At 42.9% G+C, this 21,436-nt stretch overlaps 1 protein-coding gene across 1 annotated transcript in view; it reads left to right on the forward strand.

Moving 5' to 3' along the window:
- Window positions 1–20,114, forward strand: part of LOC126474386 (UDP-glucosyltransferase 2-like) — a 178,411-nt gene extending 158,297 nt beyond the window's left edge. Inside the window, exons 7-8 of the mRNA XM_050101853.1 lie at window positions 1,135–1,300; window positions 20,049–20,114. Of these exons, the coding sequence (XP_049957810.1) occupies window positions 1,135–1,300; window positions 20,049–20,114 (232 nt within the window). The remainder of the gene's footprint in view (window positions 1–1,134; window positions 1,301–20,048) is intronic.
- Window positions 20,115–21,436: the final 1,322 nt, after the last annotated feature.

The raw sequence follows: 21,436 nt of genomic DNA on the forward strand, positions 1-21,436 counted from the left end.
GATACTGCTATGAAAAGAAATGGCACCCCACGCCATGGCGGGCGACAATCATATTGGTATCCGACTCGCATCCGGGGCGTCACCAGGCATGTCTTCGACCTGGATTCTCGTTGAGCGGAGTAAAATTGCCTTTAGCGATGAGTCCAGTTTCGAACTAAGCCCAGATTTCCGTCCCATTCGGGAAATTCCTTACTGGTTCTTCGTTTTTTTTGGCTAAGTGTGCGGATAGGCACTTGGTGCAGGGAGTGGCAACTGACCCTTAACATAGACAAATGTAATGTATTGCGAATACATAGAAAGAAGGATCCTTTATTGTATGATTATATGATAGCGGAACAAACACTGGTAGCAGTTACTTCTGTAAAATATCTGGGAGTATGCATGCGGAACGATTTGAAGTGGAATGATCGTATAAAATTAATTGTTGGTAAGGCGGGTACCAGGTTGAGATTCATTGGGAGAGTGCTTAGAAAATGTAGTCCATCAACAAAGGAGGTGGCTTACAAAACACTCGTTCGACCTATACTTGAGTATTGCTCATCAGTGTGGGATCCGTACCAGATCGGTTTGACGGAGGAGATAGAGAAGATCCAAAGAAGAGCGGCGCGTTTCGTCACAGGGTTATTTGGTAACCGTGATAGCGTTACGGAGATGTTTAATAAACTCAAGTGGCAGACTCTGCAAGAGAGGCGCTCTGCATCGCGGTGTAGCTTGCTCGCCAGGTTTCGAGAGGGTGCGTTTCTGGATGAGGTATCGAATATATTGCTTCCCCCTACTTATACCTCCCGAGGAGATCACGAATGTAAAATTAGAGAGATTAGAGCGCGCACGGAGGCTTTCAGACAGTCGTTCTTCCCGCGAACCATACGCGACTGGAACAGGAAAGGGAGGTAATGACAGTGGCACGTAAAGTGCCCTCCGCCACACACCGTTGGGTGGCTTGCGGAGTATAAATGTAGATGTAGATGTAGATTTAGACGAATGACAGTCTTAGTTTAATACCAAATATTCGAGAGGTGAGCTACCGTTTTGGTGTGGAAATTGAGAGCGTAGAACAATTTGTACGTAATTCTAGAGTGACCGCGTGTGCTTCGCCGAAGTAATATTCGCTCCCTCTCTACTTGTTCTCGGCAGCTACCAGGAGAACATGCAGAAGTTCTCCGCAGTTTTCCGCGAGCACCAGGCGACGTCGCTGGAGCGCGCGGTGTGGTGGGTGGAGTACGTGATCCGGCACCGCGGCGCGCCGCACCTGCGCAGCCTCTCGCTGGACATGTTGCCGTGGCAGACGCTGCTGCTCGACGTCGCCGCCGTGGTCCTCCTGGCCGCGGCCGTCGCCGCCTTCCTCTCGTACAAAGTACTCACCTGGCTCTGCTGCAACGTCTCCAAACCTCGGCACCCGAGATGAAAGCAGTGCACAGTTCGTCCGGTCTCTCGGGAACACGCATCGGCATCGAACAGAGAAGAGTAAACGCAAGTAGCGTGACGGGAAGATTATTTATTATAAAATGTATTGTCTACACAGGCGTTGAATAAATGTTCAGTTAATGTACAAACGGCTACTGAAACGGTCCTATCTTCTTCCTCTTTATTGGACTCGCATTCGGGATGACGACGGGTCAATCCCGCGTCCGGCCATCCTGATTTAGATTTTGCGTGATTTCCCTAAAATCGCTCCAGGCAAATGCCGGGATGGTTCCTTTCAAAGGGCACGGCCGACTTCCTTCCCCGTCCTTTCCTAATCCGATTAGACCGATGACCTCGCTGTTTTGTCTCTTCCCCCAAACAATCCAATCCAGTCTTCTATACTCTGATCGATTCCGATTTACTACTGCTGTTCCGTTAAGTTTGTTTATGATAAAACTGCAGGGACAGTCATTCGGCTACGTGTTCTATAATGATTTTCACAGTATACTGTAAGTAAACACGCAGCTGATACCCTCCCCCAACTTGCCAATTAGCTTGTAAAATTAAAAGTGCCTTACTGCACGTAGCACGTACAAGTTCTGTAGCGAAACGTTCGTTAAAACTCCTCGTGAACTACTAGGATTAAAGTGCCACACACCTCTCCATTTAATCCAACCCGTAGGCAGTCTGTTTCTGTCGTGAGCTAATGTATCTCATATTATCTGGTAGATAGCGCCTACCTCTAAGAAAGATTGGCTGAGGTCACAGGTGCAGGACACAAGCACACTTCAATCACATACAAAATAAATACATATGAGTGAGAGACATAAAGAGACAAAATATCTACAAATATTATTTGGCAAGAGGTGCTGTAACAATAAATATCTCTGAAATGGCTCTGAGCACTATAGGACTTAACATCTGAGGTAATCAGTCCCTAGAACTTAGAACTACTGAAACCTAACTAACCTAAGGACATCACACACATCCATGCCCGAGGCAGGATTCGAACCTGCGACCGTAGCGGTCGCGCGGTTCCAGACTGAAGCGCCTAGAACCGCTCGGCCACAACGGCCGGCTAAATATCTCTGATTCGTGTTTGCTATTGAAAATGGATATGAGTGTAGGCAGTACAACTTTGCTATAAGGAAGCGTCTGTAACAAAGTAAGTAAAGTTGATGTGTATTGGCTTACTATTGATAGAAGTTAAGATCTGTTAGAATTTAGAATGTTCTTGTCGGGAAACTAATTATTAAACGGTGCAATCAACAATCAAGTCAACGAAATTGGAATAAAGTTGATGTCTGCACTGAAAAAGGAGTGATAAAATCGCTTGAAATGTCGCAGCCGTAAATAAATTCGATTTCAAGTCGTTAAGTAATTATAAATGACTATTGTTTCACAAGCACTACCTGTAATAACGCAAGTTTACAGCATCAGTAGCAGTTCAATATTTATCCCTAGTGTCTTCAAAATATCGTTACTCAAATTATAACCGTTAGCTCAACGCACTTTGTCATGGGACAACTACTTAAAGTTCTGGCATTGAAATTGCCCTTAACAGCACAAATGCAATTTTAATTTGAGGTGTTTATGAAGGAGAATTGTTAAATGGTAAACTGAAACCTCACGTGAACCTATCAAAATCGCTCGACTATTATTTGTCTATCGACGTTTATTTGTATTGATGCTTCGCAGAAAAGAAATATCGGTTGACAGCCGACAGCGATTGCAGAGAAGTGCGTTGGCAGCTTCCTACCCAAGACGACTGCTGCGAGATCTCTGGTACTGACGTTCCTCTGTCTCGCCTATCCCTGGTCCATTAGAATACTGCATAAATAAACAGTCATTGGTGCAAAAGCAGAACAGGACAAGGCCGATCGAGTTAATCTGATACCAAGGACGCAGATTTCCAGAAACAACAGTCGACGTTAATACAGAAGAGAAAGAAAAACACCAAAAGAAAAAGTACATTCTGGTTTCATTAATGGTTTTGAGTTCTGTAAAACTAACGGCAAATAAGCCCGTTACACTACCTGTAATACCGTCTTAAAAAAAAAATAGCGAGAGTAAAGGTACAACGAAAATAGCAACGAAGTTCCCTCACGTCTTCAGTAGTTACCGCACATCTAAAAATTACAAAATCATTGAAATTATGTTTTTACTCACGTGTTCGTCAATGATGTTCACTGTTATACGAGATGCGATTATTATTTTCATTTTTGAGCATAATTTACTTCCAGAATGATTAAAATGTCCAAAAGCAAAACGAACAGAGTCTGTAACTTGTTGTGATAGCTTATACAAAGGGTTATTGGTGTAGGTGCAGATACTTGCCCATTGGTTCATGAATATGTAACAACTTTATTTGTTTTTCTCTGCGTGTAACGGTCTTCCCGCAAACACATCACATAATTTACTACCTGATGTTTTCTGCACGCCATAATTGCACCACTAAATGGACTAAGCCTGTCACTAAAGACTAACCATTTTCCATTCACGCATCCGCGCTTCAACACCGGATATGCTGTCCAGGGAAAAATAAGTACTAATGGCTTGTTCTTGCTAGTTACTTAGTTACATATTCCATAGATAATTTGAACGATTCTTTTACCGAAATGACGTACAGCTACTGTTTACACGATATGTATACATGATTAGTGTTAACGTTAATGAACCCATCATTTTATTCGTACTCATGCAACTACATTTAAAAACAAGGTTTTTCTTTCCAAAGTTTTTGCTGTCTACCAGTTTTTTTACCCAGGAGAAATTATTTTAAATTAGGTTTAAAACTTGCTTCGCTAGCTGTCAGTCATTTTATGTTACTGGACAAATGATGAAAAATTTTATTTACTGCCCCTTTAAATCCTCTCTGAGCTACTGCCAGCTTTAACAATGGATAATAAAGGTCACTTTTCCCTCCAGTGTTTTAAGTAAGCACATCGCTGTTCTCAAATTGTCATGGATTATTTATGATGAATTATCATTAGCGAAAAAAATATGTTGTGAAGGCGCAGTTAAAATGCTTAGCTCCTTCAAGAGGTACCTACATGACGTCCGTGGATGAAGACCACCTATTATTCTTACTGATCGCTTTTGTGCAACCAGTACTCTCTAACTGATGAGTCGTCCCAGAAAATTACGACATCACTGAGTGGAAATATGCAAGGAGGTTGATACGTGTGTTGGCAAAATTAACAAAAAAATGGCTCTGAGCACTATGGGACTCAACTGCTGTGGTCATAAGTCCCCTAGAACTTAGAACTACTTAAACCTAACTAACCTAAGGACAGCACACAACACCCAGCCATCACGAGGCAGAGAAAATCCCTGACCCCGCCGGGAATCGAACCCGGGAACCCGGGCGTGGGAAGCGAGAACGCTACCGCACGACCACGAGATGCGGGCGCAAAATTAACAATTATACAAGGAGCACAGGTAGCTGAACTTGCGCCACATGTACCTGGAGGTACTAACTAACCTAAAAACACCAAACTTCTAATAGCTATAATTAATATTCTGAAAATGTAGAAAATACTCATGTAATGTTGTTCAGTACACTGCGCTCAGCCACTGTGGTGTCACCGCCAGACACCACACTTGCTAGGTGGTAGCCTTTAAATCGGCCGCGGTCCGTTAGTATACGTCGTGCCCGCGTGTCGCCACTGTCAGTGATTGCAGACCGAGCGCCACCACAAGGCAGGTCTAGAGAGACGTCCTGGCACTCACCCCAGTTGTACAGCCGACGTTCATAGCAATGGTTCCCTGACAAATACGCTCTCATTTGCCGAGACGATAGTTAGCATAGCCTTCAGCTACGTCAATTGCTACGACCTAGCAAGGCGCCATTATCAGTGTATATTGAGGTTATAACATGTACCGTCAAGAGCGATGTACACCAATTGTGGATTAAAGTTAAGTATTCTACCAGTTACCTCCTGTTTTGCTAGTCTTATTTCTCTGACCTGTTCCAGACCTCACGCCAGTCTGCGTGTAATTAAACGCGTGCATTTCGGCCTCCTCTAGCAACACGGTGTTGGCTCTTCTGCCAACACTTCAGCCACCAATAAAAATATCTGCACTTTGCACCTAACACCCCGCATATTGTGAAAAAATAATTAACAAAAATTTTCTTATTAAAAATTAAAAGTATTAAATGGATCGTAATATGATTTATTCAGGTAGCCTGTATTAGATGGTTGAAAATTTAAGAAGAAAATTACATTCGTCAAAAAATAAGGTGTAATGAGATTTATGCAATACATTATGTGTAATACAATAGACAATACAGTTTTACTGTTTAATAATGCACCTTAGTTTATTTTATTTGCAGAAATCACAAGAACGATGTCCCTTCTCTGCACCAGCATAATCGAAATGGGGCTCACATAGCACGCAGATCTCTTCCGTCTTATCTTCATAAACTTTTCCATAGCAGAAGATACTTACAGAATCGTTGTATTCTGGTACAGACAATAGACGGTACGAAGTCCATTACAGACTGTACATCGGAACGGATAATTGTACCATTACCACTGGATTCGCCCTTCGACGTAGATCGTAGTTTCTTGATGAGATGCTGCTTTTTCTTTGCAGGTTTCTGGATTTTTGCGTTTCACGCTTTGGCCTTTAGTGCCTTTGCTGTTTTTGGGCTGTTGCTTAGCTCTTACTTCGACTTATGATTGACTTCTGTAGAATAGATTAATACGGATGATGTCCCAACTTTTCTATCTCTTTCCGACGTCGTCTTTTTCGGTGGTACTGATAGCTTGAAAGGTAATACCAAAGTTTTCGATGAAGAAGTGGGTGTACAAGAAAGCTTACAATGAAACGCCACAGACTTGACTTCATGTTTTAAGGAGGAAAGAGCATCTACATCTACATCCATGCTCCGCAAGCCACCTGAGGGTGGGTGGCGGAGGGTACCTTGAGTACCTCTATCTGTTCTCCCTTCTATTCCAGTCTCGTATTGTTCGTGGAAAGAAGGATTGTCGGTATGCCTCTGTGTGGGCTCTAATCTCTCTGATTTTATCCTCATGGTCTTCGCGAGATATACGTAGGAGGGAGCAATATGCTGCTTGACTCTTCGGTGAAGGTATGTTCTCGAAACTTCAACAAAAGCCCGTACCGAACGACTGAGCGCCTCTCTTGCAGAGTCTTCCACTGGAGTTTATCTCCGTAACGCTTCCGCGATTACTAAATGATCCTGTAACGAAGCGCGCTGCTCTCCGTTGGATCTTCTCTTTCTCTTCTATCAACCCTATCTGGTACGGATCGCACACCGGTGAGCAGTATTCAAGCAGTGGGTGAACACGTGTACTGTAACCTACTTCTTTGTTTTCGGACTCCATTTCATTAGGATTATTCCAATGAATGTCAGTCTGGTATCTGCTTTACCGACGATTAATTTTATATGGTCATCCAATTTTAAATCACTCCTAATGCCCACTCCCAGATAATTTCTGGAATTAATTGCTTCCTGCTATATTGTAGCTAAATGATAAAGGATCTTTCTTTCTGGGTATTCGCAGCACATTACACTTGTCTACATTGAGATTCAGTTGCAATTCCCTGCACTATGCGTCAGTTCGTTGCAGATCCTCCTGCATTTCAGTACAATTTTCCATTGTTATAACCTCTCGATATACTACAGCATCATCCGCAAGAAGCCTCGTTGAACTTACGATGTTATCCACAAGGTCACATATATACTGTGGATGGCAACGGTCCTACGACTCTCCCCTGCGGCACACCTGAAGTACAGCTGCACCAGTCTCCATTCACAAATTGACATGAGAGACTGTGTTTCCATTTTCTCGGTAGAGTATCGAGACATTGCGTACACTGACATCCGATAACCAACCGAACAGAACTCTTACTATCTCGTGTTACCATTGTTTATCCTGTACTGATTCAAATTTTGAGCCACTCTAACAGTCCCACCCCTGTTCTTGTTTTGTTCAGTTGTTGTTGTTGTTGTGGTCTTCAGTCCTGAGACTGGTTTGATGCAGCTCTCCATGCTACTCTATCCTGTGCAAGCTTTTTCATCTCCCAGTACCTACTGCCACCTACATCCTTCTGAATCTGCTTAGTGTATTCATCTCTTGGTCTCCCTCTACGATTTTTACCCTCCATGCTGCCCTCCAATACTAAATTGGTGATCCCTTGATGCCTCAGAACATGTCCTACCAACCGATCCCTTCTTCTGGTCAAGTTGTGCCACAAACTTCTCTTCTCCCCAATCCTATTCAATACTTCCTCATTAGTTATGTGATCTACCCATCTAATCTTCAGCATTCTTCTGTAGCACCACATTTCGAAAGCTTCTATTCTCCTCTTGTCCAAACTATTTATCGTCCATGTTTCACTTCCATACATGGCTACACTCCATACGAATACTTTCAGAAATGACTTCCTGACACTTAAATCAATACTGGATGTTAACAAATTTCTCTTCTTCAGAAACGCTTTCCTTGCCATTGCCAGCCTACATTTTATATCCTCTCTACTTCGACCATCATCAGTTATTTTGCTCCCCAAATAGCGAAACTCCTTTACTACTTTAAGTGCCTCATTTCCTAATCTAATTCCCTCAGCATCACCCGACTTAATTAGACTACATTCCATTATCCTTGTTTTGCTTTTGTTGATGTTCATCTTATATCCTCCCCCCAAGACACTGTCCATTCCATTCAACTGCTCTTCCAAGTCCTTTGCTGTCTCTGACAGAATTACAATGTCATCGGCGAACCTCAAAGTTTTTATTTCTTCTCCATGAATTTTAATACCTACTCCGAATTTTTCTTTTGTTTCCTTTACTGCTTGCTCAATATACAGATTGAACAACATCGGGGAGAGGCTACAACCCTGTCTTACTCCCTTCCCAACCACTGCTTCCCTTTCATGTCCCTCGACTCTTATAACTGCCATCTGGTTTCTGTACAAAATGTAAATAGCCTTTCGCTCCCTGTATTTTACCCCTGCCACCTTTAGAATTTGAAAGAGAGTATTCCAGTCAACATTGTCAAAAGCTTTCTCTAAGTCTACAAATGCTAGAAACGTAGGTTTGCCTTTCCTTAATCTTTCTTCTAAGATAAGTCGTAAGGTCAGTATTGCCTCACGTGTTCCAGTGTTTCTACGGAATCCAAACTGATCTTCCCCGAGGTTGGCTTCTACTAGTTTTTCCATTCGTCTGTAAAGAATTCGTGTTAGTATTTTGCAGCTGTGACTTATTAAGCTGATAGTTCGGTAATTTTCACATCTGTCAACACCTGCTTTCTTTGGGATTGGAATTATTATATTCTTCTTGAAGTCTGAGGGTATTTCGCCTGTTTCATACATCTTGCTCACCAGATGGTAGAGTTTTGTCAGGACTGGCTCTCCCACGGCCGTCAGTAGTTCCAATGGAATATTGTCTACTCCGGGGGCCTTGTTTCGACTCAGGTCTTTCAGTGCTCTGTCAAACTCTTCACGCAGTATCATATCTCCCATTTCATCTTCATCTACATCCTCTTCCATTTCCATAATATTGTCCTCAAGTACATTGCCCTTGTATAGACCCTCTATATACTCCTTCCACCTTTCTGCTTTCCCTTCTTTGCTTAGAACTGGGTTTCCATCTGAGCTCTTGATATTCATACAAGTCGTTCTCTTATCTCCAAAGGTATCTTTAATTTTCCTGTAGGCGGTATCTATCTTACCCCTAGTGAGATAGGCCTCTACATCCTTACATTTGTCCTCTAGCCATCCCTGCTTAGCCATTTTGCACTTCCTGTCGATCTCATTTTTGAGACGTTTGTATTCCTTTTTGCCTGTTTCACTTACTGCATTTTTATATTTTCTCCTTTCATCAATTAAATTCAATATTTCTTCTGTTACCCAAGGATTTCTACTAGCCCTCGTCTTTTTACCTACTTGATCCTCTGCTGCCTTCACTACTTCATCCCTCAAAGCTACCCATTCTTCTTCTACTGTATTTCTTTCCCCCATTCCTGTCAATTGCTCCCTTATGCTCTCCCTGAATCTCTGTACAACCTCTGGTTCTTTTAGTTTATCCAGGTCCCATCTCCTTAAATTCCCACCTTTTTGCAGTTTCTTCAGTTTTAATCTACAGGTTATAACCAATAAATTGTGGTCAGAGTCCACATCTGCCCCTGGAAATGTCTTACAATTTAAAACCTGGTTCCTAAATCTCTGTCTTACCATTATATAATCTATCTGATACCTTTTAGTATCTCCAGGGTTCTTCCATGTATACAACCTTCTTTCATGATTCTTAAACCAAGTGTTAGTTATGATTATGTTGTGCTCTGTGCAAAATTCTACCAGGCGGCTTCCTCTTTCATTTCTGTCCCCCAATCCATATTCACCTACTATGTTTCCTTCTCTCCCTTTTCCTACACTCGAATTCCAGTCACCCATGACTATTAAATTTTCGTCTCCCTTCACAATCTGAATAATTTCTTTTATTTCATCATACATTTCTTCAATTTCTTCGTCATCTGCAGAGCTAGTTGGCATATAAACTTGTACTACTGTAGTAGGTGTGGGCTTCGTATCTATCTTGGCCACAATAATGCGTTCACTATGCTGTTTGTAGTAGCTTACCCGCATTCCTATTTTGTTCAGTATGTTGCAGAAATAACTTTTCTTGCTATTTGCACAGAAACAGACCATTTCTGTTTTCTATGGCATAATGACTACCACCTCTTGCAGCTTTAGTTCCTGTTATGGAAGGAGACCGTTTTGGGTGATCCGATGTTCTCTCACAATCTTAGTGCACGCGACAGTTGTTCTCCAACGAAAATTAAGAAATTGAAACTAGTGAACAAGTTGTGAAATAGAAGGAAGAATTATTAAAATGCTCTCATTAGTGCTTAGCGCTTATTTTATGAAACGCTGAAAATGTAATATTTCCGTATCATACAAATGATGTTCAATTAGTTTCAATAAATGACATGTGAAACCTTGTTTATTAAGGAATGATTTACAGTTTTTTGAACCTGAAATACACAATATTGCAATTGTTACACAGTAAATCCTTAATGTCATGAGATTCTGGCTGTAGAAAAGTCACTAACTGTGTTGCCAATTCTAGCAGTAGTAGACTGCTTCTCAATTACTAACACAAGCGTAACTAGATACATGGAAGCTCATTATTGTCCAAAAACTCACAAGTGCAGTCCCGTGATTTGTAGCATAAATGTAACGATATGCTGTAATGGATTAAAACTATGTAGCCACCGCTGGTAAAGGATATTAGCTGCATTGTTAATGCCTTTGGAACGAACAGTAGTGACTGACTGAAGGCCTTTGGCCACATCGAGTAATCAGGAAAAGTATAAATACACAAAAAGCTCAGGGTTAATTGTGCTTATTGTTCTGTTTCAGCACACTCTCGTAGGCACCGTTCTAGGTTGTAAAAAAAAACGAAACGATCGGAAGAGCGGCTGCCAGCGAGTGTCAGCAACGTAGGTGCGGCGCCCAGCCGTGGCGCAATACGTACTCCAACCACATGATGGCGCTCTGTAGCCGACACTCCTCGTGCTCGTGGTACACCGCCGAAGGCTGTTCCATCTGCTCCGTGTAGCTGTGGGCAACAGGTGCTTCCTAAAGTATGCGTACTGGAAACACCATTCATACTGCCGTGGGCCGGCCGGAGTGGCCGAGCGGTTCTAGGCGCTGCAGTCGAACCGCGCGACCGCTACGGTCGCGGGTTCGAATCCTGCCTCGGGTATGGATGTGTGTGATGTCCTTAGGTTAGTTAGGTTTAATTAGTTCTAAGTTCTAGGGGACTGATGACTTCAGAAGTTAAGTCCCATAGTGCTCAGAGCCATTTGAACTGCCGTGAAAGAGAGATAAAATGGTGCGTACAATAACGGAACGTTGGAAAGAACATTTGTAATGTTATACGACGACTTTTTTTGTTACTTAACAGTAGATTTTTCGTGTAAAACGGAGTTAATACAGTACAAAACGATCGTGAATAGGACTTACGCTCTGTGGGTTCCGTACAAACGTAGTTATTTGTATGGTCATTAGATCTATAGGTATTGATGAGTGACCTTGCAAGTGCCATATGTGACGTAGGTAGCATCTGCTTCGTTGCGTTGACTCAGAAGCTTCAGTGTTTTACACCGCCAAGGGACCGTACCCAGAGCCAAATTTCAACTTGATACTTCTACTCAGTCCTCAGAAAAAGGGACGTTAACCGACGGACAAAGAAGTGACACTACAAAAGTTCTGTTTTTACCGGCTGAGATGCGGAACCCCAGAAATGAGAATACATCTCTGGTGCTCGTGTTCTTAATTGTAGTGTTAAATATAAGAACACTAAGCAATGGTACAACTTTTAATGTTCTTTTTTATAGAAGTATAGTGCTTGAAAGTCTATTCGGGTTTGCTGCCAGATCCTAAAGTTAGCTCGATTCAATACTTCGGCGACCCAACTGTTCACCATCTTGAAGAGGACGCTGTTGATCCTGCGTTCCGCTGAGAACTCTCAGCAGCAGCTGATGCTGCTGCAGCAGTACCGTTCTCCTGAAGATCACGAACAGTTAGATCACCGGAATATTGAATCGAGCCCATTTTAGGATCCGGCAGCAAACCTGAAGAGACTTTCAAGACTTACTACTGCGGAAAAGCCTAGGAAGTCACATCAGGTACATGGCTTCTTTGCACTGCTAAATTTTCCTGCACACCAGCAATATTTCTCGTTTATTTAGCCCTGCAAATGTGTGCTTTTTCGCTCCGTTCCTATCCGCACTGCCCACAAACTTTCCATTCGGTTTAAAACGGGTTGTGTTCTAAGTTGTTAAGGATTCTTCTGTATTAACTACTTATGATCATTGCCTTGCCTAGACTACAAAAATGTAATACCTGGCACATAAACAACTGTTGTTAATCGTTAATAGGTTCTAATTTCCCGTTTACCCTGGATAATCAGAAGAAGTGGAATATAAAACATTCCTATTGTAACCACAGGTAAAATTCACAGAAATGAAGGAATAATAGACTAAATTCAAAATCAGCCATTACGTATTTTTCTATTTCAAGTCTGTACGAGAACTCATAAAAATGCCGAACAATTGCTGCAAAAGAAATTGTGTAGTATAATTTGCATTACGAGGTAAGGCATGCACTCTCAATTCCGAAAGATCAGGTTTAATACGAGGCAACCAACATATTACTTCCTCCAAAGTGTCCTTGGAGGAATGGTCTGGATTTTAAAAAATAGATAAATTCGTTCACACATAGGAAGGTACTACCTTCTCGAGACGCTATTTTCGGAAAGTATGTGGAGTGGCGAAGTTTCTGGAACCAATGTAGTCGCCATCACACGCTGGCTTGAAACCAAATGTAAATGTGAGTCCACATCTGTTCCAGTCTTTAGGGCTCTAGCAAATGCTATAGACTATTCATCCATCAATTATGTATTGTAAGCGCCTCACGTTCTTCGTTTAATATCTTAATAGTATTTTAGTAGCTATTAAAAATTCACAATCACAAATTTTTGGGGCTGTGTGTACCTGGTCAAGAGTCAGTATGTGGCTAGGAGAAATTATTTCAGTGATAGTTGTACAAGAAAGTACCCTCTGCCACATACCATGCAAGATAGTTGTTATAGCGCTGTAATCCAGTTCTGAGCTATCGTGAAACTAAGTTTCTACCTCATCGGCACATTAGTTGAAAACCAGTTGCAAAATTTGTACCTAACGGACCAGGAAGTGACCTAATAGAAACATGTTAAAAAAAAAAAAAAAAAAAAAAAAATTGAGCTGCAGTTTCTACGTGTTCCTGTCCATAGACATAGGATGTGAGTCTCTCTGAAGTGTCACTGTACTGCCTCTTTTTCTATTTTACTGAACAAATTTTTTCCTACTTTTAATTATCATTGTTTCTACAATTGCCACACTATCACTCATAACAGTTTCTGTGTCGACATCCCCACATATGTTAGGCCCCTTTGATTCAAGTTAGATCTAATGTAATTCCATCATGAGTGGCATAGTTTTCATAGAATGTGTTTGGTATTATTTCAAAGGAAGTGTTCCACGATCATCACGTACGCAACTGGTATTAACCGAATAGACTGCTGAGAGATTAAATTCTCTTCCAATGAGGACAGCGTGATTTGGGGATATCTGTAAGAGTTTACGGTTTCTTTTATGTTTTCGGTTACATCTGGGTGTTGAGTTAATGCCCATCTTTTATACTTAGTCTTGCTCGAACGATCTCATACGCAGCTTCGATTTCTATCTTGGTGGATTTATAGGCTGGTAGCTATTGCGGAAATTTTACTATCTACGGGTAAACTGGTTTATGGACAGCAACAGCCATACTTTCTTCTTACCTCATTCGCGTATCTAAGTGGGCTAAAGTATAAACATACGTTATAAATGATCTCTGTTGGTACCAACGGCTTTACCTGCGTAATGTATCGTACTGTAAGGATAAAATGAGAAGTAAGAACTGTTATGAGAACGTCCCGTAAACATTGTGGTTGTGGTGGTGGTGGTGGTGGTGGTAAGGGAATGGTCATGGAGGCCAGTAAACAGGACCGGCGTCCTGTTTAAACCACCAAAGCTTTCTCGTTAAATGATAAAGGAAACCAAACAACATCTATTCCACAGTATTTTTGACTGAGGGGGACTATAGGGCTAAACGGCGAGGCCATCAGTCCCTCGATTCGAAAGTTACACACGTCATATAGAGATGTCCGCTAAAAGTGGACTGATCCAGTCAGAGGGGTCAAACTATAAAGCGAGGACGCCAAAACACACAGCAGAAGGCATAAAAGGATAGGCCAAGTCTAGAAGCTGGAAAAACAGAGGGATAAAGGAGCAGTGTTGGCAAGGGGGAGTGTTCATGTGTCTCACAACCAGGAAACACAAAAAGAGGCCACAACCACCCTACCCCTGCTCCAGGAGTAAAGCAAACTTATAACTCAGAATGAAAACTACTTCTACGTGGGAAACTGAGGACCCGATCAACCATCCACAAATCATCCGCTAATATTAAAGACAAGGAATCTGGGGAGGTATACTTAGTACGAAGGGCCGACAGAAGGACAGTCCGATATATGGGACACCGTCGGTGTGGCTCTCAGCCACACTGCGTGGGTGGCTCGTTACGCAAGAGAAAGCAGTGGGTGACCCTAGTACGACCGATGTGTAAATGGCATAAGACAGTGAACTCCTTTGGAGAGGAAGGAAGAGCGCCTAACTGCAGAAGTCTCCTTGATTGTGTGAAGTTTATTACTGAGAGCAGCAGCACACCAGATGTCATTCTACATTTGGGCGAAGAGGTTATCCGCATATCTACACCTGGAATGATTAAAAGGAATGGGGGGGGGAAGTAATTATCTGCCTCTCTAGTCAAATGATCAGCCAGTTCCTTCCCTGCGATGCCCACATGACTTGGGACCTAGAGGAAGACAACCGAGCAGACAGCATGGCCAAGGACCAACAGAATGTCATGGACAGCAGAGACCAAAGGGCGACGAGACTAGCATCGGTCTATAGCTTGCAGGCTGCTCATTGAGTCGGTACATATTAGAACACTGTGGATGGAGACCTTCGCAACAAACTTCAGATCCCTGTTAGTGGCTAGCAGTTCTGCTGTGAAAACATTGCATGATCCCAGCAGTAAATGGTGTTCCATGCTAGTAGGAAACGTAAATGCATATCCCGTCTTATCTATCGTTTTAGAACGACCAGTGTAGAAGCTTTTAGCACCGTGGAACTCTTCAAGGATGGAACATACAAGATGTTAGGATATCATAGGGGGACAGACACCTTAGGATCCAGGAATATGTCGGCCGTTATCTGTGGTCCAGGCACCATCCAAAGAGATGTCAGAAAGGCACGGAGCACATTCAGCGAGTGGAGATGGGTATCCCGACAGAGTGTAACACCAAAAATGCAGATAAAATACATTGTGCACCATCCAGAATTTTTCGGCGTTTAATATCCGTTGATAACTTTTTCTATACTTCCGATTCTGAATCTCTAAGCTTTATTATAGAAACTATAGTTAATACGTAATGGGTGGAATGGTGTATTTCTGAATGTATATAATTGAATGTAATTTAGTGTAAATACTATAAATTTCTGCGTAATAGTGAAGAGAACTTTGATGTATCGATAGCAACGACGAAGTAGTGGTAGCTGTGCCGTTGTTTATCATTATGTACGGGGAGAGAGTGTAGCGCTGCGAGCAGTGAGGAGGCAGATCAGCTACGTCATGAAAGAGTGTGGAAGTATTTGTTGGGCTCGATACTGTATGCTCAACGATACTGTATCGTTATTACAGAAACCAGTCTTCTCTGACCTTAGCTTCGGTGTAAAAGGGTTAGTTAAATGTCTGCATGACCTTTAACCATTAGATCATTGTATTTATGGCCACATATGTATGTCAAAGACCTGGTGGATTTCTTTTGTTTCTGGTTGCCAAACCTGTCACGGTCTGGAATGTCATTCTCAAAGATCCAGTTAGTGTCAATTTCTTCTTCACCACGTCACACTAAACGCTTTCTTGAAAAATAACATTTCCCATGCAGAAATTATTCAGTAACGGGGAGATAGTGAGAAATGGCACGCCACTCTCTCACCTTAACAACATTGTCAATCAAATTAATATTCATATTTTAGGTCAATATTTCGGTGTTTCCCACTACTATATTTGGTATGTGTGGTTTACGCCTTTTCTCCATGAGTAAATGGTGGGCAGAATGTCCATGTAACTCCATGTGTAACCTGTAGAGAACCTTTGGCTCAGGGGCCATAGTGGAGGCGACAGAACAGGGAGAAAGATGGAATGCGGGCCATAAATGTTGTGTCCAGCGACGTGCCTGTACGAGTGATTCTGGGAAGCAGCGCTCTGTGGATTACAGCTGCAGAGGGACTTCAGGCCATGGCACTCCTCTCTTTCCACTTAGGGCTGGAGCAGGACGACGTGGTTTACAAAACATTTTACCTGGGCCAGGTGACGCCACCGCCAAGGTGGTCAGTTGGCGGAAAGTTGGTGAGGGAGCCTTTTGAGAGAGACTGCTGCAATCAGAGCTTTTGTGCTGACAATGGGATGGTCATAAAACTAAGCATTCTCATGTGAGAAGCTGGGACAATACGAACAGAGCGGCTGGTTCGGGCATTAAGTGGAGGCAAGACTAACACCTCTGGTGCCAGGCAGTCGCCAAATTCTTTTTAGCGAGCGGCAAAAAAATGCTTCACAGGAACAACTGTCTTGGAAGCTCAACAGCCCTATTTCAGAAACCAGAAATGGTTTTTCTAGAAAGATTAGATCTCTCTCTAAATGAGGGACTGTGGTCTCTACTAGATACTTTTTTGCAGAAATATGGCCATACTTACCATGATAACGTCTCCCTAGTCTCAAACCTTTTTTCAGACAGAAATTTTGAGTCGCTGATCGGCTCCTCTCAGGATATCCAAAGCAGAGGCTTGCTCCTCAGTGCGGGAACTCAAACTGTCTACCAGGCCAATGGAACAGTCAATGGGGGGGAGGGAGGGGGGCGGGGAGATTCAGTAAGTAGACGATAGTTAGATTATTTCGTGTATAATATGGAGGCGGTTTTTCTGATAATTTGGATCCCTTACCGAGGCTTGGTGGAAAGTGATTCTGATTTTTTTGCCTCCGTCTTCTGACTGCTTTGCCGATGAAGTACCACCCGTTTTCTGATTTGAGTTTGTTTTGAGAGTTACCAGGCTCTTGTAGTTATAAGAGGATGAATAAAATATTTTTGTGAACAAATACACCAGTGCTTTCATTCGTTTTTCCACAGACATTCACCATTTTTATTTTTGTGGTAACACATTTACCAGGAATTCAAAGTTCGTCATTAAATTCATTAGCTTGGTTATTAATTTGAGTTCTGAAATTGACTGCAGACCTAGGCAATGAAAGTGCTGTGAGTAAATTCACTAATTTCATAAACAAAAAATTGTGGGTGTAGCTCACAATTTGGAGGTTATTGAGAAGGTAATACTTTTCTTTACATAAAGACAATATTTAGCATCACCTTGAGATTTATTTATGATTAAAGGAAGTGAAAGCCTATTAGTTCATCACTGGACTAGAGGAGAAGGTCCTCAAGAAAAATTAACCATGTGTGATATTCACTGGGATGTCTCCTAAGCAGTTGCAGGCACAGAAGGAGATTAACTGGCTGGGAGCAGTTGTCTTTGTAAGGAGGGAGCAAAATATAATCTTCCTTAAAGACTCATCTTCATCGAACTTGTCGTCAATGTGTTCGAGAAAAAGAGGTTTGGTGGCGGCAAAAGTCAGTCCTGGTGCAGACCAGGAAATTTGGAAAGGATTTCGCCCAAGACGGCGGGCCTGTGCCTCTAGTCAGGGATAGCTAACCGGGAAAGGCCAGGAAGGCAGAAACAGGAGCAAGCAGAAGCAAACAGAACTATTCCCAGGAAGAGACGTGGCAGCTGAATGGCGGACAGGGAATTTAACACGTTTCATGTACCAAACGTTCGCCCTGGTGAAAGTTGGACATTTATGATTCTGCTGCGTGCATACACAAACTCTGAGCTTGAGATATCATCATCGAGAGTAGCAGTGAGAGACAGTTGTCGAGAGGAGTCTGAAGTAGTCGGACAGCGTGAGAAGCCACGCGGCGTGAGAGGCTGTAGCCTGCCATGATCGTGTTAGTAGCGCCGGAGTAGACTTTAGTATTAATTGCGGATTTTTGGTAATTTGCCTTTCCGCTGCACGCAGTTGTTGATTGCTTGAGCACTTGAGGGATTTTGTCAGATTTGTGTATGCATACACTGACAGTAATATTCGTACCTTCGTTGTGGCCAGAAAGGTTTTTATTGCGTAAGGTTTGTCAGTGTTTAAACACTATATTGCAGATGTGGTACACTGTAGACTTTATTGGTTTCTTTTATTTTTCTTCCCATCTTATAAGGTCACTTGATCAAACCCTCCTTATCATTCAATTTCTATGTATAAAAATATGGGAGTAATTGTTATAATTTTGAAATATTTTAGCATCTTGCTGATCACGCAGCTGCAGCCGCAAGACGAGACAAGTTGTTTGTTGTGTACAGGAGCATTGCAGATCAGTTGTTAGACATTAGAGAATTTTTTTACAACTCTCAGTCGTATTATTGAGAACTGATTTGTTTATAATTCGTAGGAAGAGTAATGAACTTTTCTTTCTTTCCTCAATCAGAATTCTATTACTGTCTAAGATGGAACGTCACACATGTTTCTGTATGTCTTACAAAAAATACCCAAGAGCGTTTGGCAGTGTCGCCAGGTGAAACTATTTTCTTGTAATTTTTTGTAATACGTACGGAAACATGAGACGTTCCGTATTTTGACTGAGAACAAATAAAAAAGGAACAGAAGCGCCCACTCCCATCAGGGGCTCGCCTCGTTGGCGCCACCCAGCCACGGCTACGGCCGCCTGGCATGACGTCGTTGCAGGGAGATCCGTGCCCCAAAGAGAGAGGCAACCACCCCCACCCCCCCCCCCCCCCCTAGGCTTCAGAGGGCGTTCACAGCACAGGTACCAGTAATCTGACCCCTGTGGTGTCTGTGGGCTCTGCCAGATGGGTACACAACACCCCAACAATATGGATTGGCTAGCTAATTAGAGATTTAGCAACGAAGCTAAAGGGCTATGGCGTGGGGAGAGGGGAAAGAGGGCGAAGGGGAAGAGGAGGAGGGGGACAAGAACACATGACAAAGACGCTAGGGAGGAACTTCCCTATCCAGCTCACACTATAGATTTCAAATTGAGGGATGGAGACAAAACCTCGAAGGGGGATCCAAAAAGAAAATCCAGAAAGGTGGGCTGAGTAAGGTAAGAATACCAAGAGAGGTAAAGGAGGGGCAAAGGGAAGGAGTAAGGCCATGGATGGAAAAGGAAGGAGAAGGTAAAGCAACCCAGAAAGGAGGCAAGGCTGCAACAGCTAGGGGACGTGTGTGCCACAAACATACCCAAGAAAGAGCAGTGGGCCCCTGGAGGGTAGAGAGGTTTGATAATGATTTGGACCAATAATACATTGGTTGACAGATCCTAGAAATTAAGAACGGTTCATTTTTGAAGGAATGAAGGAAGGAAGGAAGGAAGGAAAGAAGGAAGGACGACATGGTCATTGGAGATGAAACTGAAGCTTGGATTGTGCAAGGACAGACAAGGAAATCGGTCGTGTCGTTTCCCAAGGAACCAGTCCGGCGTCTGTCCTAAGTGGATTATGGAAATCAACAAAAACCGAAAACTGGATGGTCAGACAGAGAAATAAACCACCGTACTCTCGAAAACGAGTCCATAAGCTCACCATTGCGCTACTACTTTGGGCAACAATGTTTGAGACGGATTGCTGAAATTCCCGTCCAATCCATACTGATTCGGTGTTGTCATTGCTTACCTAATCTGTCAGACGAAACCCAGGATGTTTGTTCAACAGGTATAAACTTGTTCTATTAGATCCAATGTTCCGACTCTAACAGTTTTTATTACCGTACATTTTGTTCTACAAATGATTTATTTTTCTGCGAAGAGACGGAAGGATTGCAAATTACTTCGAGAATTGAGGAGCTCTTAATAGCGTCTAGAGCTGTTTCTTTTGTTCTGGATGTCAGCACGAACTTTCTGTTTCTAGGCTGATCATCTTGACATCTTCAGACTTCTGATCGAAGAAGGGGATCCAAATGAGAGGAACTCCTAGGTAAGCTGCCTCGTTGAAGCCCTGCAGATATCACTGAGTGATGAACTGTTTGGTCTCCCAGGCAGAGCGCACCAACTTCCAGAGTACCGTCTGTGGAAGCCCTGCGAATGCTTGCAACAGCGCGCCTCCCAAGTTCTCAGTAAAGTAGCTCATCACATTAGAACACAGTCTGAAGTGTATGAATCCATGATCCGCACCTTCCAGAAAGTCTTTTGTCCTATTGAAAAATAGGACCTCTAAGAGGTATTTTTACGCCGTCTTCAATATCGTTGATGAAGTGGATACATAATCTCGTACTACTCAGTAGTAGCCGCAGTAGTTTCCAGTTAAGCTGATACTAATACAAGTGTCTGTGGTTGTGTTAGTGAAAGCATGAAGAAATGTTTTTTCTGCATTACTGGCCATTAAAATTGCTGCACCAAGAAGAAATGCAGATGATAAACGGGTATCCATTGGACAAATATATTAGAATTGACATATGATTACATTTTCACGAAATTTGGGTGCATAGATCCGCAGAAATCAGTACCCAGAACAACCACCTCTGGCCGTAATAACGGCCTTGATATGCCTGGGCATTGAGTCAAACAGAGCTTGGATAGCGTGTACAGGTACAGCTGCCCATGCAGCTTCAACACGATACCACAGTTCATCAAGAGTAGTGACTGGCGTATTGTGACGAGCCAGTTGCTCGGCACCATTGACCAGACGTTTTCAATTGGTGAGAGATCTGGAGAATGTGCTGGTCAGCGCAGCAATCTAACATTTTCTGTATCCAGAAAGGCTCGTACAGGACCTGCAACATGCGGTCGTGCATTATCCTGCTGAAATGTAGGGTTTCGCAGGGATCGAATGAAGGGTACAGCCACGAATCGTAACACATCTGAAATGTAACACCCACTGTTCAAAGTGTCGTCAATGCGAACAAGAGGTGACAGAGACGTGTAATCAATGGCACTCTATACCATCACGCCGGCTGATACGCCAGTACGGCGATGATGAATACACGCTTCCAATGTGCGTTCACCGCGTTGTCGCCTAACACGGATGCGACCATCATGATGCTGTAAAGAGAACCTGGATTAATCCGAAAAAATTACGTTTTGCCATTCTGGCACCCAGGTTCGTCGTTGAGTACACCATCGCAGGCGCTCCTCTCTGTGATGCAGCGTCAGGGGTAATCGCAGTCATAGTCTCCGAGCTGATAGTCCATGCTGCTGCAAACGTCGTCTAACTGTTCGTGAAGATAGTTGTTGTCTTGCAAACGTCTCCACCTGTTGACTCAGGGATCGAGACGTGGCTGCACGATCCGTTACAGCCAT

The sequence above is a fragment of the Schistocerca serialis genome, chromosome 4 (assembly GCF_023864345.2).
Source record: "Schistocerca serialis cubense isolate TAMUIC-IGC-003099 chromosome 4, iqSchSeri2.2, whole genome shotgun sequence".
Taxonomy (NCBI): domain Eukaryota; kingdom Metazoa; phylum Arthropoda; class Insecta; order Orthoptera; family Acrididae; genus Schistocerca; species Schistocerca serialis.